The 19001-nt window shown below is 43.1% G+C and overlaps 1 protein-coding gene across 1 annotated transcript; it reads right to left on the bottom strand.

The window, feature by feature from the left end:
• Window positions 1–4186: 4186 nt before the first annotated feature.
• Window positions 4187–5631, bottom strand: WFIKKN2 (WAP, follistatin/kazal, immunoglobulin, kunitz and netrin domain containing 2). Its single transcript, XM_075348003.1, is given in 2 exon segments — window positions 4187–5436; window positions 5439–5631. Coding segments are annotated over 2 exon segments (1428 nt in total). The 5' UTR covers window positions 5617–5631.
• Window positions 5632–19001: the final 13370 nt, after the last annotated feature.

The raw sequence follows: 19001 nt of genomic DNA, 5'->3' as shown, positions 1-19001 counted from the left end.
CCTATATACAAGAATATAACTGCTATAATACTGCTCCTATATACAAGAATATAACTACTATAATACTGCCTCTATGTACAAGAATATAACTACTATAATACTGCCTCTATGTACAAGAATATAACTACTATAATACTGCTCCTATATACAAGAATATAACTACTATAATACTGCCCCTATATACAAGAATATAACTACTATAATACTGCTCCTATATACAAGAATATAGCTACTATAATACTGCCCCTATGTACAAGAATATAACTACTATAATACTGCCCCTATATACAAGAATATAACTACTATAATACTGCCTCTATGTACAAGAATATAACTACTATAATACTGCCTCTATGTACAAGAATATAACTACTATAATACTGCCCCTATGTACAAGAATATAACTACTATAATACTGCTCCTATGTACAAGAATATAACTACTATAATACTGCTCCTATGTACAAGAATATAACTACTATAATACTGCCCCCTATGTACAAGAATATAACTACTATAATACTGCTCCTATATACAAGAATATAACTGCTATAATACTGCTCCTATATACAAGAATATAACTGCTATAATACTGCTCCTATATACAAGAATATAGCTACTATAATACTGCCCCTATGTACAAGAATATAACTACTATAATACTGTCCCTATATACAAGAATATAACTACTATAATACTGCTCTTATATACAAGAATATAACTGCTATAATACTGCTCCTATATACAAGAATATAACTGCTATAATACTGCCTCTATGTACAAGAATATAACTACTATAATACTGCCCCTATGTACAAGAATATAACTACTATAATACTGTCCCTATGTACAAGAATATAACTACTATAATACTGCTCCTATGTACAAGAATATAACTACTATAATACTGCCCCTATATACAAGAATATAACTACTATAATACTGCCCCTATGTACAAGAATATAACTACTATAATACTGCCCCTATGTACAAGAATATAACTACTATAATACTGTCCCTATATACAAGAATATAACTGCTATAATACTGCCCCTATGTACAAGAATATAACTACTATAATACTGCCCCTATATACAAGAATATAACTACTATAATACTGCCCCTATGTACAAGAATATAACTACTATAATACTGTCCCTATATACAAGAATATAACTGCTATAATACTGCCCCCTATATACAAGAATATAACTACTATAATACTGCCTCTATGTACAAGAATATAACTACTATAATACTGCCCCCTATATACAAGAATATAACTACTATAATACTGCCCCTATGTACAAGAATATAACTACTATAATACTGTCCCTATGTACAAGAATATAACTACTATAATACTGCTCCTATGTACAAGAATATAACTACTATAATACTGCCCCTATATACAAGAATATAACTACTATAATACTGCCCCTATGTACAAGAATATAACTACTATAATACTGTCCCTATATACAAGAATATAACTGCTATAATACTGCCCCTATGTACAAGAATATAACTACTATAATACTGCCCCTATATACAAGAATATAACTACTATAATACTGCCCCTATGTACAAGAATATAACTACTATAATACTGTCCCTATATACAAGAATATAACTGCTATAATACTGCCCCCTATATACAAGAATATAACTACTATAATACTGCCTCTATGTACAAGAATATAACTACTATAATACTGCCCCCTATATACAAGAATATAACTACTATAATACTGCCTCTATGTACAAGAATATAACTACTATAATTCTGCCCCTATGTACAAGAATATAACTACTATAATACTGCCCCTATATACAAGAATATAACTACTATAATACTGCCCCTATATACAAGAATATAACTACTATAATACTGCCTCTATGTACAAGAATATAACTACTATAATTCTGCCCCTATGTACAAGAATATAACTACTATAATACTGCCCCCTATGTACAAGAATATAACTACTATAATACTGCCCCTATGTACAAGAATATAACTACTATAATACTGCACCTATGTACAAGAATATAACTACTATAATACTGCCCCCTATATACAAGAATATAACTACTATAATACTGCCCCCTATATACAAGAATATAACTACTATAATACTGCCCCTATGTACAAGAATATAACTACTATAATACTGCCCCTATATACAAGAATATAACTACTATAATACTGCCCCTATATACAAGAATATAACTACTATAATACTGCCTCTATGTACAAGAATATAACTACTATAATTCTGCCCCTATGTACAAGAATATAACTACTATAATACTGCCCCTATATACAAGAATATAACTACTATAATACTGCCCCTATATACAAGAATATAACTACTATAATACTGCCTCTATGTACAAGAATATAACTACTATAATTCTGCCCCTATGTACAAGAATATAACTACTATAATACTGCCCCCTATGTACAAGAATATAACTACTATAATACTGCCCCTATGTACAAGAATATAACTACTATAATACTGCACCTATGTACAAGAATATAACTACTATAATACTGCCCCCTATATACAAGAATATAATTACTATAATACTGCCCCTATATACAAGAATATAACTACTATAATACTGCCCCTATGTACAAGAATATAACTACTATAATACTGCCCCTTATATACACGAATATAACTACTATAATACTGCCCCCTATGTACAAGAATATAACTACTATAATACTGCCCCCTATATACAAGAATATAACTACTATAATACTGCCCCCTATGTACAAGAATATAACTACTATAATACTGCCCCTATATACAAGAATATAACTACTATAATACTGCCCCCTATGTACAAGAATATAACTACTATAATACTGCCCCCTATATACAAGAATATAACTACTATAATACTGCCTCTATGTACAAGAATATAACTACTATAATTCTGCCCCTATGTACAAGAATATAACTACTATAATACTGCCCCCTATGTACAAGAATATAACTACTATAATACTGCCCCTATGTACAAGAATATAACTACTATAATACTGCACCTATGTACAAGAATATAACTACTATAATACTGCCCCCTATATACAAGAATATAACTACTATAATACTGCCCCTATATACAAGAATATAACTACTATAATACTGCCCCCTATATACAAGAATATAACTACTATAATACTGCCCTATATACAAGAATATAACTACTATAATACTGCCCCTATGTACAAGAATATAACTACTATAATACTGCCCCTTATATACACGAATATAACTACTATAATACTGCCCCCTATGTACAAGAATATAACTACTATAATACTGCCCCCTATGTACAAGAATATAACTACTATAATACTGCCCCTATATACAAGAATATAACTACTATAATACTGCCCCCTATGTACAAGAATATAACTACTATAATGCTGCCCCCTATATACAAGAATATAACTACTATAATACTGCTCCTATGTACAAGAATATAACTACTATAATACTACCCCCTATGTACAAGAATATAACTACTATAATACTGCCCCCTGTGTACAAGAATATAACTACTATAATACTGCCCCCTGTGTACAAGAATATAACTACTATAATACTGCCCCCTATGTACAAGAATATAACTACTATAATACTGCCCCCTATATACAAGAATATAACTACTATAATACTGCCCCCTATGTACAAGAATATAACTACTATAATACAGCCCCTATATACAAGAATATAACTGCTATAATACTGCCCCTATATACAAGAATATAACTACTATAATACTGCTCCTATGTACAAGAATATAACTACTATAATACTGCTCCTATGTACAAGAATATAACTACTATAATACTGCCCCCTATATACAAGAATATAACTACTATAATACTGCCCCTATGTACAGGAATATAACTACTATAATACTGCCTCCTATATACAAGAATATAACTACTATAATACTGCCCTCTATATACAAGAATATAACTACTATAATACTGCCCCCTATGTACAAGAATATAACTGCTATAATACTGCCCGGTATGTACAATAATAGAGAATCGGTGGGACACTTTCACATCGGGCGGTGGTTTCTCTTTAATTCTCAGTGGACATTAGTAATCTCAGATACATCACTCCTGTAGACTCACGCGCTCATGACATAAATCATGGCTGCCCCAATATTTCCTTGAGGAGGTCACAAGTCTTATTGTGGATGACTTCCCGGAGTTTCCGCACCCGGCGTGCACTTGACATGCCCACAAAGCTGTGCGGCTGCAGGACGGCCATGCCGTTGTGCGCGTCCCCCATGATGATGAGCTGCCCGGTGACAGAGGTGACGTTGGGGCAGGGACAGCTCCAGTCTATGTTGAGCAGGGTGATTTCTAGCGGCTGCTTTCCCAAAAACTTGAGTCCCATATTCTCATCTTTCAGGATTTCCTCCACTGAGATGAGAGCGTGTCCCGATTCCGGGTCCTCGGTCAGCTCCAGTATTCGCCCCAGGATGGCAAAGTCGCTCTTGCAGAAGCTCGTCACCAGCTTCTGCCGAGGTTTACAAACTTTGCACTTTTGGTTTTTGGGGAACGGGCAAGACTCCTCGCACATTTCTTTGCTTTCAAAATTGTTCTCGTTGCCACCGCACCCTCCGTAGATGAAGGATTGGCACTGGCTCAGGAGCCTGTTGAATGCCCATCGGGGCTCGTACGCTTTGCACGGACCTTGGAGGGCGGGATAGTTACAGATGTTGACCGGTCCGTTCATACACGTCAACATGCAGGACTCGTAGGTCTCGAAATGGTTCATGTTGGTGTTACAATTTCCGTACACAAAGATGAAACAATTGTTCTTCTTGGCATCAAAATACCATCGCGTCTGCTCTTCTCCACAGTCTTCGCTGTCCGGGGGCTTTAGACATTCATCCGTCGGAAAAAAAGCTTTATTTTCGGATTCCTCCTTGGTGGGTGGCTCTTTGACGGACAAAGGGAAGTTGATCTTGATGAGGCCCCCGCTGTTTTTGGCCGTACATACGTAGACCCCGTTGTCTTGGAGTTGAGTGTTATAGATGACTAGTTGGGCAATGTTGGTGACCACAATGTTGGCCACCACGTGGTTGGGTCTCATGACTACGTTTTCCTTTCCTTGCTTCTCCCAGGTTATTTCCGGTTTGGGTTTTCCACTAACGTCGCAATGAAAGCTGACCGTGTCTCCGACGTTGACCGTTTTGTGAGTCGGGTTGTTCATCAGAGTTGGAGGAACCACGTTGACTACGGCCGTTTCGGCTGACGGGATGGTTGGGTTGATGGTGGTTTCTGACGGGAGAGGACTAGTATGTGGCCAGGTGAGGTGATACTTGCAAGTGACTACGGTCAACGAGATCCCCTTGGAGCAAGCTTCGGCGTCCATGAAGCATTTGTTGTGTAGGTGAGACCGTCGGAGGCGCAGGTGAAACTCGGCTCCTTCTCGCATCGGTCTTTGCACTTGCAGATGGGTTGCCCGTCCCAAATATCACACTGGGAACCTTGTTGGGAGCACATGAAAAGGTCGCACGTAGCCTCTTTGGGCATCCCTACGGGGACCTTTCCTTCCTTCACATCCATGTATCGGGCGGCAACACAACTCTTGGTTCCGCAGACATTAGGACAACATTTTTCATAGGTTTCACATTCCTATCGAATAAAAAATATAGAAAAATATAAAAAATAAAATATTTGAAAAATAAGAAAAAAACACACTCCCTTAACATAGCAAACAGCTGTATCTTGGCTCAGAAATATCATTTTCCACCCTTAATATAAAGGCAGTGTGGATAGTATAGACAAAAGAGTAGTCAGGAAGCCGGGGACGGGTAAAAGGGGGGCACGTAGGATCACAAGGAGTAAACAGAGGTGTAGTCAGGTCACAATCTGAGGGTCAGAATACCAGGAGTGCATGTAATAGATTCAGGGAGAAAACAGAGACGTGGTCAGGTCACAATCCGAGGGTCAGAATACCAGGAGAGCATGTAATCATTTCAGGGAGAAAACAGAGACGTGGTCAGGTCACAATCCAAGGGTCAGAAGACCAGGAGTACATGTAATAGATTCAGGGAGAAAACAGAGACGAGGTCAGGTCACATCTGACGGTCAGCATACCAGGAGTGCATGTAATAGATTCAGGGAGAAAAACAGAGACGTGGTCAGGTCACAATCCAAGGGTCAGAAGACCAGGAGTACATGTAATAGAATTCAGGGAGAAAACAGAGACGAGGTCAGGTCACAAATCTGACAGTCAGCATACCAGGAGTGCATGTAATAGATTCAGGAGAAAACAGAGATGCGGTCAGGTCACAACCCGAGGGTCAGAATACCAGGAGAGCATGTAATCATTTCAGGGAGAAAACAGAGACGTGGTCAGGTCACAATCCGAGGGTCAGAAGTCCAGGAGAGCATGTAATAATTTCAGGGAGAAATAGAGACGTGGTCAGGTCACAATATGACGGTCAGCATACCAGGAGTGCATGTAATAGATTCAGGGCGAAAACAGAGATGCGGTCAGGTCACAATCCAAGGTCAGAATACCAGGAGTGTATGTAATAGATTCAGGAGAAAACAGAGACGTGGTCAGATCACAATATGACGGTCAGCATACGAAGAGTGCATGTAATGATTCAGGGAGAAAACAGAGATGCGGTCAGGTCACAATCCGAGGGTCAGAAGTCCAGGAGAGCATGTAATCATTTCAGGGAGAAAACAGAGACATGGTTCAGGTCACAATCCGAGGGTCAGAATACCAGGAGTACATGTAATAGATTCAGGGAGAAAACAGACGTCGTCAGGTCACAATCCGAGGGTCAGAAGTCCAGGAGTGCATGTAATAGATTCAGGGAGAAAACAGAGACGTGGTCAGGTCACAATCTGAGGGTCAGAATACCAGGAGAGCATGTAATCATTTCAGGGAGAAAACAGAGACGTGGTCAGGTCACAATCCGAGGGTCAGAAGTCCAGGAGAGCATGTAATCATATCAGGAGAAAACAGAGACGTGGTCAGGTCACCATCCGAGGGTCAGAAGTCCAGGAGAGCATGTAATCATTTCAGGGAGAAAACAGAGACGTGGGTCAGGTCACAATCCGAGGGTCAGAAGTCCAGGAGAGCATGTAATCATATCAGGGAGAAAACAGAGACATGGTCAGGTAACGTTATGAGGTTAAAAGGCAGGAGGTCACGGAGCGGGCAGAGAGGAGTCAAATAACAGTCCGGGGTCAGAAAACCAAGATGAGAACACTAAATAGAGACAGGAGCCAACAGCACAACTGCAGAATCAAGAAAAATAACTGGCAAGGTTCTGGGAGAGCAATTACTAGGCAGGTGGAACACCTGAGTAATCAGCACCCACATGGAACCCTGCTCTGTCAGTCAAGTTGCTGGCTCAGTAACTCAGGAAAATGCAGCAGAGCATCTGCAAAGCCAAGGAATCATGTCACTGCCAGGTCTGAAGTCGCAGCAGAGCATCTTCTATTCTGAAAGATGCTCTGCACAGATGGATCGTGACGAGCAGATTGTACCCACCTGGTCAGTTTCGCACTCTCTTTGGCAGGTGCTCTGGGCGTCCACCCAAAGGTTTGGGTTCATATCGTTAGGACATAAGCCGGGATGGGAGTACCTCATGTGGGGTACGGCAAGCCCCCCTCGCAGAAGTAAAAAGAGAAGAATCACAATTCGGGTCCCCGTACTTCTCGCCTCCATCCAGGTCGTAACGAATGACCGACGCATTTCAGGTCTCGTTCTTGAATTTTAAGGCTTAAAACCATAAAAAAAGATGCTCTGCCCACTGTAAAGTGCTGCCAGTAATGCCGCCAGCTCCGATCTGCACTGGATTAACGCTCTTATCATTCAGTCTTTGTTGCGCGCAGGCGGCGGGTGTATATTTACTGTACGATTTATTCCGGCGCTCCATTAATTAATTCGGGAAATCTTGATTTTTATAGGACAATACGTCTTTCTGTCCAAGGTTTTAGTCTGTGAATTTCGGAGACAAAAAAAAAAAAAATTCTGGAAAGACTTAAAAGGATTGGGCGACCCCGCCACGTTATTAATTGTTCTGTTCACGGGTGAACAGCCTCAGATTTATGTAATATGACGAAACCAAATACGACGACCGTCGGGTAATTACACAAAACATTTGAGCCTAATTGGGGGAGACACATTTGCATAGGACTGCTCATTATTCAGGGCGACACAGAAACTTTACATATCAAATTAAAAGCTTATAAAATTCCTTGGCAGCATTATTCCGCGTAAGAACGTTGTCCTTTGTTTAGATCTCGGCCGAAACCTTAAAAGGAGGAAAAGTCTTAATGAATGGGCTGCCTCAGAAATCCACTATTTTTACAGCCGTAATTTCTCTGTCTGAGCCGATTAGGCAAATCCAAAACACAGACCGGTTACTGTCAGCGCCGCGAATCCAGACAGCCAATAAGGTGCTGTATAGCCAAAGATAAAGACATCCCCACGACCACACCGCAGCACGGCCGCACCGCGAAAAAGAGGAAAATGGGGACTCTCGTCTCGGAGACTCTTAGAGACGAACCACTACGAATGTAGAAACTTTCAGTCCTGATGCAAACCAAAAGAGTTTAGGATACCAATTTTTCTAATTTTGGCTAGTAAAGGGTTATAGCTAGGGATGAGGCTAGGTGTAGGGATAGGGTTAGAGCTAGGAATGAAGCTAGGTGTAGGGATAGGGTTAGAGCTAGGGATGAAGCTAGGTGTAGGGATAGGGTTAGAGCTAGGAATGAAGCTAGGTGTAGGGATAGGGTTAGAGCTAGGAATGAAGCTAGGTGTACGGATAGGGTTAGAGCTAGGAAATGAAGCTAGGTGTAGGGATAGGGTTAGAGCGAGGAATGAAGCTAGGTGTAGGGATAGGGTTAGAGCTAGGAATGAAGCTAGGTGTAGGGATAGGGTTAGAGCTAGGAATGAAGCTAGGTGTAGGGATAGGGTTAGAGCTAGGAATGAAGCTAGGTGTAGGGATGGGTTAGAGCTAGGAATGAAGCTAGGTGTAGGGATAGGGTTAGAGCTAGGAATGAAGCTAGGTGTAGGGATGGGGTTAGAGCTAGGAATGAAGCTAGGTGTAGGGATAGGGTTAGAGCTAGGAATGAAGCTAGGTGTAGGGATAGGGTTAGAGCTAGGAATGAAGCAAGGTGTAGGGATAGGGTTATAGCTAGAAATGAAGCTAGGTGTAGGGATAGGGTTAGAGCTAGGAATGAAGCTAGGTGTAGGGATAGGGTTATAGCTAGGAATGAAGCTAGGTGTAGGATAGGGTTAGAGCTGGGAATGAAGCTAGGTGTAGGGATAGGGTTTATAGCTAGGAATGAAGCTAGGGTGTAGGGATAGAGTTAGAGCTAGGAATGAAGCTAGGTGTAGGGATAGGGTTAGAGCTAGGAATGAAGCTAGGTGTAGGGATAGGGTTAGAGTTAGGAATGAAGCTAGGTGTAGGGATAGGGTTAGAGCGAGGAATGAAGCTAGGTGTAGGGATAGGGATAGAGCTAGGGATGAAGCTAGGTGTAGGGATAGGGTTAGAGCGAGGAATGAAGCTAGGTGTAGGGATAGGGTTAGAGTTAGGAATGAAGCTAGGTGTAGGGATAGGTTAGAGCGAGGAATGAAGCTAGGTGTAGGGATAGGGTTAGAGCTAGGGATGAAGCTAGGTGTAGGGATAGGGTTAGAGCGAGGAATGAAGCTACGTGTAGGGATAGGGTTAGAGCTAGGAATGAAGCTAGGTGTAGGGATAGGGTTATAGCTAGGAATGAAGCTAGGTGTAGGGATAGGGTTAGAGCTAGGAATGAAGCTAGGTGTAGGGATAGGGTTATAGCTAGGAATGAAGCTAGGTGTAGGGATAGGGTTAGAGCTAGGAATGAAGCTAGGTGTAGGGATAGGGTTAGAGCTAGGATGAAGCTAGGTGTAGGGATAGGGATATAGCGAGGAATGAAGCTAGGTTGTAGGGATAGGGTTAGAGCTAGGAATGAAGCTAGGTGTAGGGATAGGGTTAGAGCTAGGAATGAAGCTAGGTGTAGGGATAGGGATAGAGCTAGGAATGAAGCTAGGTGTAGGGATAGGGTTATAGCTAGGAATGAAGCTAGGTGTAGGGATAGGGATATAGCTAGGAATGAAGCTAGGTGTAGGGATAGGGTTAGAGCTAGGATGAAGCTAGGTGTAGGGATAGGGTTAGAGCTAGGAATGAAGCTAGGTGTAGGGATAGGGTTAGAGCTAGGAATGAAGCTAGGTGTAGGGATAGGTTAGAGCTAGTGATGAAGGTAGGTGTAGGGATAGGGTTAGAGCTAGGAATGAAGCTAGGTGTAGGGATAGGGTTAGAGCTAGGAATGAAGCTAGGTGTAGGGATAGGGTTATAGCTAGGAATGAAGCAAGGTGTAGGGATAGGGTTAGAGCTAGGAATGAAGCAAGGTGTAGGGATAGGGTTATAGCTAGGAATGAAGCTAGGTGTAGGGATAGGGTTAGAGCTAGGAATGAAGCTAGGTGTAGGATAGGGTTATAGCTAGGAATGAAGCTAGGTAGTAGGGATAGGGTTAGAGCTAGGAATGAAGCTTGGTGTAGGGATAGGGTTAGAGCTGTGAATGAAGCTAGGTGTAGGGATAGGGTTAGAGCTAGGAATGAAGCTAGGTGTAGGGATAGGGTAGAGCGAGGAATGAAGCTAGTGTAGGGATAGGGTTAGAGCTGTGAATGAAGCTAGGTGTAGGATAGGGTTAGAGCTAGGAATGAAGCTTGGTGTAGGGATAGGGTTAGAGCTAGTGATGAAGCTAGGTGTAGGGATAGGGTTAGAGCTGTGAATGAAGCTTGGTGTAGGGATAGGGTTAGAGCTGTGAATGAAGCTTGTGTAGGGGATAGGGTTAGAGCTGTGAATGAAGCTTGGTGTAGGGATAGGGTTAGAGCTAGGAATGAAGCTAGGTGTAGGGATGGGGTTAGAGCTAGGAATGAAGCTAGGTGTAGGGATGGGGTTAGAGCTAGGAATGAAGCTAGGTGTAGGGATAGGGTTTAGAGCTAGGGATGAAGCTAGGTGTAGGGATAGGGTTAGAGCTAGGGATGAAGCTAGGTGTAGGGATAGGGTTAGAGCTAGGGATGAAGCTAGGTGTAGGGATAGGGTTAGAGCTAGGGATGAAGCTAGGTGTAGGGATAGGTTTAGAGCTAGGAATGAAGCTAGGTGTAGGGATAGGGTTAGAGCTAGGAATGAAGCTAGGTGTAGGGATAGGGTTAGAGCTAGGAATGAAGCTAGGTGTAGGGATAGGGTTAGAGCTAGAATGAAGCTAGGTGTAGGGATAGGGTTAGAGCTAGGAATGAAGCTAGGTGTAGGGATGGGGTTAGAGCTAGAATGAAGCTAGGTGTAGGGATGGGGTTAGAGCTAGGAATGAAGCTAGGTGTAGGGATAGGGTTAGAGCTAGGGATGAAGCTAGGTGTAGGGAGAGGGTTAGAGCTAGGGATGAAGCTAGGTGTAGGATAGGGTTAGAGCTAGGAATGAAGCTAGGTGTAGGGATAGGGGTTAGAGCTAGGAATGAAGCTAGGTGTAGGGATAGGGTTAGAGCTAGGAATGAAGCTAGGTGTAGGGATAGGGTTAGAGCTAGGAATGAAGCTAGGTGTAGGGATGGGGTTAGAGCGAGGAATGAAAGTAGGTGTAGGGATGGGGTTATAGCTAGGAATGAAGCTAGGTGTAGGGGATAGGGTTAGAGCTAGGAATGAAGCTAGGTGTAGGGATAGGGTTAGAGCTAGGAATGAAGCTAGGTGTAGGGATAGGGTTAGAGCTAGGAATGAAGCTAGGTGTAGGGATAGGGTTAGAGCTGTGAATGAAGCTAGGTGTAGGGATAGGGTTAGAGCTAGGAATGAAGCTTGGTGTAGGGATAGGGTTAGAGCTGTGAATGAAGCTAGGTGTAGGGATAGGGTTAGAGCTAGGAATGAAGCTAGGTGTAGGGATAGGGTTAGAGCGAGGAATGAAGCTAGGTGTAGGGATAGGGTTAGAGCTGTGAATGAAGCTAGGTGTAGGGATAGGGTTAGAGCTAGGAATGAAGCTTGGTGTAGGGATAGGGTTAGAGCTGTGAATGAAGCTAGGTGTAGGGATAGGGTTAGAGCTGTGAATGAAGCTTGGTGTAGGGATAGGGTTAGAGCTAGGAATGAAGCTAGGTGTAGGGATAGGGTTAGAGCTAGGAATGAAGCTAGGTGTAGGGATGGGGTTAGAGCTAGGAATGAAGCTAGGTGTAGGGATAGGGTTAGAGCTAGGGATGAAGCTAGGTGTAGGGATAGGGTTAGAGCTAGGGATGAAGCTAGGTGTAGGGATAGGGATATAGCTAGGAATGAAGCTAGGTGTAGAGATAGGGTTAGAGATAGGGTTAGAGCTAGGAATGAAGCTAGGTGTAGGGATAGGGTTAGAGCTAGGAATGAAGCTAGGTGTAGGGATAGGGTTAGAGCTGTGAATGAAGCTTGGTGTAGGGATAGGGTTAGAGCTGTGAATGAAGCTAGGTGTAGGGATAGGGTTAGAGCTAGGAATGAAGCTTGGTGTAGGGATAGGGTTATAGCTAGGAATGAAGCTAGGTGTAGGGATAGGGTTAGAGCTAGGAATGAAGCTTGGTGTAGGGATAGGGTTAGAGCTGTGAATGAAGCTTGGTGTAGGGATAGGGTTAGAGCTAGGAATGAAGCTAGGTGTAGGGATAGGGTTAGAGCTAGGAATGAAGCTAGGTGTAGGGATAGGGTTAGAGCTAGGAATGAAGCTAGGTGTAGGGATGGGGTTAGAGCTAGGGATGAAGCTAGGTGTAGGGATAGGGTTAGAGCTAGGGATGAAGCTAGGTGTAGGGATAGGGTTATAGCTAGGGATGAAGCTAGGTGTAGGGATAGGGTTAGAGCGAGGAATGAAGCTAGGTGTAGGGATAGGGTTAGAGCTAGGAATGAAGCTAGGTGTAGGGATAGGGTTAGAGCTAGGGATGAAGCTAGGTGTAGGGATAGGGTTAGAGCTAGGAATGAAGCTAGGTGTAGAGATAGGGTTAGAGCTAGGAATGGGATTAGAGGTAGGGAAGACGGTCATAGCTAGGAATAGGGTTAGAGCTAGGAATGAACCTAGGTGTAGTGATAGATTAGAGCTAGGGATAGGATTACAGCTAGGAAAGGGATTAGAGGTAGGGAAGAAGGTCATAGCTAGGGATAGGGTTAGAGCTAGGAATGAACCTAGGTGTAGGGATAGGGTTAGAGCTAGGAATGAAGCTAGGTGTAGGGATAGGGTTAGAGCTAGGGATAGGATTACAGTTAGGAATGGGATTAGAGGTAAGGAAGAAGGTCATAGCTAGGGATAGGGTTAGAGCTAGGAAAAGGTTAGAGCTAGGAAAGGGATTAAAGGTAGGGAAGAAGGTCAAAGCTAGGGATAGGGTTATAGCTAGGGATAGGGTTACAGCTAGGAAAGAGATTAGAGGTAGGAATGTGGGTCATAGCTAGGGATAGGGTTAGAGCTAGGGATAGGGTTAGAGATAGGAATGGCACTAGAGGTAGGGAAGGGGGTTATAGCTAGGGATAGGGTTATAGCTAGGAATGGGTAGAGAATGGGGTTAGAGCTAGTGAAAGGCTTAGAGCTAGGAATGGGACTAGAGGTATGGAAGGGGTTAATAGCTAGGGATAGAGTTAGAACTAATGCTAATGAAAGGATTTAGAGCTAGGGATAGGTTAGAGCTAGGGATAGGTTAGAGCTAGGGATAGGTTAGAGCTAGGGATAGTGTCAGAACTAGGGAATGGGGTTAGAGGTAGGGATAGGGTTAGAGCTAGGAATGTAAATAGGGGTAGGAAATGATTTAGAGCTAGGGATAGGGTTAGAGCTAGGAATGGGTAGAGAATGGGGTTAGAGCTAGTGAAAGGCTTAGCGCTAGGAATGGGACTAGAGGTATGGAAGGGGTTAATAGCTAGGGATAGGGTTAGAACTAGCGCTAATGAAAGGATTTAAAGCTAGCAATGGTTTAGAGCTAGGGATAGGTTAGATCTAGGGAAAGGGGTTAGAGCTAGGGATAGGGTTATAGCCAGGAATGGGTAGAGAATGGGGTTAGAGCTAGGAATGGGACTAGAGGCATGGAAGGGGGTTATATCTAGGGATAGAGTTAGAACTAATGCTAATGAAAGGATTTAGAGCTAGGGATAGGTTAGAGCTAGGGATAGGTTAGAGCTAGGGATAGTGTCAGAACTAGGGAATGGGGTTAGAGGTAGGGATAGGGTTAGAGCTAGGAATGTAAATAGGGGTAGGAAATGATTTAGAGCTAGGGATAGGGTTAGAGCTAGGAATGGGACTATAGGTAGGGAAGAGGGTCATAGCGAGAGATAGAGTTAGAACTATCACTAATGAAAGGATTTAGAGCTAGGGATAGGTTAGAGCTAGGGGTAGGGTTAGAGCTAGGAATAGAACTAAGAAAAGAGCTAGGGATAGAGCACTAAGGATAGGGCTTGAGCTAAAAATAGAGCTAGGGGTATGGTTAAAGCTAGGCAAAGGGTTAGGGCTAAGGATAGAGTTAGAGCTAGGAATAGGGTTAGAGGTAAGGATAGGGTTAGAGCTAGGAATAGGACTAGAAGAAGGGAAGGGGGTTATAACTAGGGATAGGGTTAGAACTAGAAGTAGGGGCTAGTGCTAGTGAAGGGGTTTAGAGCTAGGGATAGGTTAGAGCTGGGGAAAGGAGTTAGAGCTAATGATATGGTTAGTGCCAAGGATAGGGCTAGGCAAGGGGCAGGGGAAAAAAAATTAAAGCTACAAATAGGGCTAGAGAAAGGGAGTTATAGCTAGGGATAGGGTTAGGCAAGGGATAGAACTCAAGCTATAAATAAGGTTGAAGCTAAGAATACAGTTAGCGGTAGGGTTAGAGCTAGTAATAGGGTTGGCGCTAAAGATGGGATAAGAGCTAGGGATAAAGCTTGGGATAGGGTTAGGCATTAAGCATGGGAAAGGAGTTAAAGCTACAGATAAAGTGAGAGCCAGGAAATGGGACTAGGGATAGAAAAAGGGGTTATACCTACATATAGGGTTAGAACTTGAAACAGGACTAGTACTAGCAAAAAGGATTAGAGCCAGGGATAGGTTAGAGCTAGGGAAACGGTTGAACACTTCTACTTCTTTGAGAGCAAGTGAAAAATGTTGCTGAAATCTGGTCAGTTTGCGGTGGGAGTGGAATCTTTTTCCTTGCGGCAACGCTTTGCTGCTCCATATTGTTCAAATATTTTCAAAATTAAACTCCTCATGTGAATAGGCTGAAGATACAGCAGCAGTAGCACTTGCAAGATCCAAGTCCTCATCTGAGGAGGCTGAAGATACAGCAGCAGTAGCACTGGCAAGATCCAAGTCCTCATCTGAGGAGGCTAAAGATACAGCAGAAGTAGCACTAGCAGGATCCAAGCCCTCATCTGATGAGGCTGAAGGCACGGCAGCAGTAGCATTAGCAGGATCCAAGCCCTCATCTGATGAGGCTGAAGGCACGGCAGAAGTAGCATTAGCAGGATCCAAGCCCTTATCTGATGAGGCTGAAGATATGGCAGCAGTTGCACTGGCAGAATCCAAGTCCCCTTACTCTTGGCAATCCTGCAGCCCACTCATCCTAACTGCTACCTCTGTCAGAGCTTCTTTTCTTTTAGTAAGCTGTTGATCATCCAGCAATATACGACTTGGGTCCATATACACAGCTGCCAGAAGAATTGTATTTTCTAGTAGCAGTTTATCTCTCCATTTCATTGAAGCAGCAATGCCACCTGCGATTAAAATTCCACTCTGGGACAGGCAAAATAGCAAGTTTTCCACTCCTTTATATAAATGCCAGGAGTTAAATCCTCAGCTTGTATTTTTTAGTCACTGTAAATGGGTGATGAAGCAATTCCTTCAATTCAGCCACCTGTCCACTTTGACCTTCATTTAGTGTTATCTGAGGGTTGGCCATGTGTACAAGAAAGGATTTCAGCTTAAGCAACTGCTCAATCATTAAATAAGTGCTGCCCCACAGAGTGGCTTGATCAACAATTTCCCCTTTTTTAGCAAGATGGAATCAATTTTAGGGGTTCTGGCAGCAATAACCAATTTCCTAATTTTGCCAATCAGAGTTGCAGCATGTCCCTCCTACAGCCATTATAGGACATTTCATAACTTTCCCAAATTCTTATGAAAACATATTCATCACATACTGCAGTGAACCGCTGTACCCAAAATATTACATATATTAGGAGTCAGAGTCAGTCCATTTTATACCAACTCCACAGCCCTGTAACATCGCCCTCTTCAGGTCACAACAGATTTTCCCTCGGACTCAGGTGTCTGGGCTCGGCCCTTCCAGGACTTTCATTCTTTTCTGGAGAAGCCCTTATTTTTGATGGATTTGTAGGTCATTGTGCTGAAATGTGAAATTCATCTTCATCTTTTTAGCAGAGGCCTGAAGGTTCTGTAGCAAAATTGCCTGATATTTGGATCGGTTCATAATTCCCTCCACCTTGACTATGGGCCCAGTTACAGCTGCTGAAAAACACAGTCTTAAAGCACAATGCTGCTCCCACCATGCATCACTGTGGGGATTATGATCTTCTGTGGTTGCACAGTGAGGATGTTGCACCTTTTGGAATTAGGACCAAAAAAACACCATGGCCTCATGAGACAGAACATTTCTTCCATGGAGGTTTTGGCAGAACACAGCCGTGATTGGATATTTATCTCTCTTAGAAAAGGCTTCCGCCTTACCCCTCTTCCAATGTGACATGGCGTCCGCAATCTATTCCAGCCAAAAATAGCACTCCTTCCCTTCCGAGCGCCCAAACAGTAGATTCCCACCACATATGGGGTATCCCTGTACTCCGGAGAAATTGCACAACAAATTCTACGGTCTCTTTTCCCCTACTACCCTTGTGAAAATGAAAAAATTGGGATTAAAGCGACATTTTTGTGGTGAAAATTTATTTTCACAGCTTTCAGGTTATAAAATTCTGTGAAGCCAAAGTGCTCACCACACATATAAATTCCTTGAGGGGTCTAGTTTCCAAAATGGGGTCACATGTGGGGGAACTCCACTGTTTAGGCACCTCAGTGGGTCTCTGCGAACGATTCCAAACAATTTTGAGTTCAAGGAGTCAAATGGCGCTCCTTTCCTTCAGTGCGCCCAAACAGTTGATTTCCACCACAGATGGGGTATTAGGAGAAATTGTACGGTGCACTGAAAATACCAAACCTCAAACAGAGGGTGTTCAGAATTGAAAAATTTGGGTCAGGAAGATGAAATCAGGGTGAAGGGGTTAATTAATGAGGGACGTCCAGGTCTAGGTAGGCCTCTTCTTGATATCTGCAGTGCCTCATAGTAGATCTGATGCTTTCGAATAGTTTTTGATCCCTTCTCCTGCCTCGATCACGATTTTCGTATTACAGCCTTATGACTAATCTGGTTCCTTCCATAATCACAGTCACAAGGGCTGCAGGGTTACTACGGGCCAAAATAACTCCCAGTGAAAGCCTATATGCAATATTGAACAGATCGGGCTCTCACGAGGGAAAATCTATTTCCCAGAGGACCTGAACCCCATGTTCCTGGCACTCGGAGACTCCCACTTTTGACAAGTGATCCATAAATTCCCAGGAGGAGCAGCAGAGAAACAGCTAGTGGTACAACACGCACATTGCCAGTCCGTAACCGTCAGACCAGACCCTTCGGAACCTCCTCTTCCGATTGGTTGAGAATTTTATGACAATTGTCTCCTGAGAGGATGGAACTTACTGTTTGGGCGCATGGCTCAAAAGGGACAGAGCACCATTTGAATATTTGGAACACAATTTTTCCTGGAATAGATAGCACACACCATGTCCCATAGGAGGAGCCCCTGAGATGCTAAATTAAGTGAACCCCCCCTCCCCCTTTTAGTGGGAGCAATTTTCATAAAATTTTGAATCACATTTATCCTGTGCTCTGAGCTGAGCACTTACATCTGAATCTCCAAATGATGTGATTCCCACTGAACTCGAGGAATCCATTCACTATAATGAGGCAGCAGAATTACTCTGGACTCCGTCAGGCCTCTGTCCAGCCGTGTCCGTCTTTTCAGAAGAGTGGCCGACCGGACTTTTATGAACAATTTAGAAGGATAGAGCTGGCTAATAGGCCGGAGTAACACGGCTGCCTCATTATAGGAAATCTCTGTCAGAGGATTTATCCAAATCACATATGTTAGAGACTTACATGGAACCCCCGATGTAAGACCCGAGCGTAGAGCGCAGGATGAATGTGAGCCGGGCCTGGCTGTCACTTAATGCCAAGCTCCCGCCAGCGATCATGTGGCCATCACTCCTGTGCCCGCAGAAAAGACATGAACACTCACCCACATTTTTTTGATAACCAGTTAAGGTAAAGCTGACAGCGGGAACTCATATCAGGATGGGAAGGTTCATTTTTAATTGGTCCCTTCCCAACCTAAAAATAGCAGCCCACAGTCACCCCAGAAGTGTTCCAGCTCTTCCCGATTGCCCTGGTGCGGTGGCAATTAGGGTAGTTGTTTATAGGGTTGATGACAGCTGTGTAGCGTCAGCTAGCATCAAACCCAGGGTGTTCGTAATGGAGAGGAGTCTATCATACAGCCCCATTACTAACCCAGTGAATTAAAAAGGTGGGGGGGGGGGGGGGGAATCTGACAACCCATGGCATTCTCACGACATCCGCCGATTTTCTAGCATAACCCATGCATCCTCGTACTGAGAAGGTCACTTCATTAGGTCCCTCCCGCTCAGGCTGGGTGCTGCGATACCCGGCAACTGTGACAATAGGTGATGCAGTCTGTAATGTTATCGCTCATCATCGTTCTCACCGAGTCACACAAGGCAGCGTGAGACCCAGAATATTTTTGTTTGAGTGTTATCTTTCCGACTTACTGGGTTATTAATAGGGGGTATCTGATAGACCCCTCTCCATTACTAACCCCTGCGCTGTTAATTCACAACTGACAACGCCAAAAGACTTACCACCGCACCAGG

This window comes from Anomaloglossus baeobatrachus, chromosome 5 (genome assembly GCF_048569485.1).
Source record: "Anomaloglossus baeobatrachus isolate aAnoBae1 chromosome 5, aAnoBae1.hap1, whole genome shotgun sequence".
Classification (NCBI taxonomy): domain Eukaryota; kingdom Metazoa; phylum Chordata; class Amphibia; order Anura; family Aromobatidae; genus Anomaloglossus; species Anomaloglossus baeobatrachus.
Note: the sequence above shows the minus strand (reverse complement) of the source record. Positions and strands in the feature narration are given on the sequence as shown.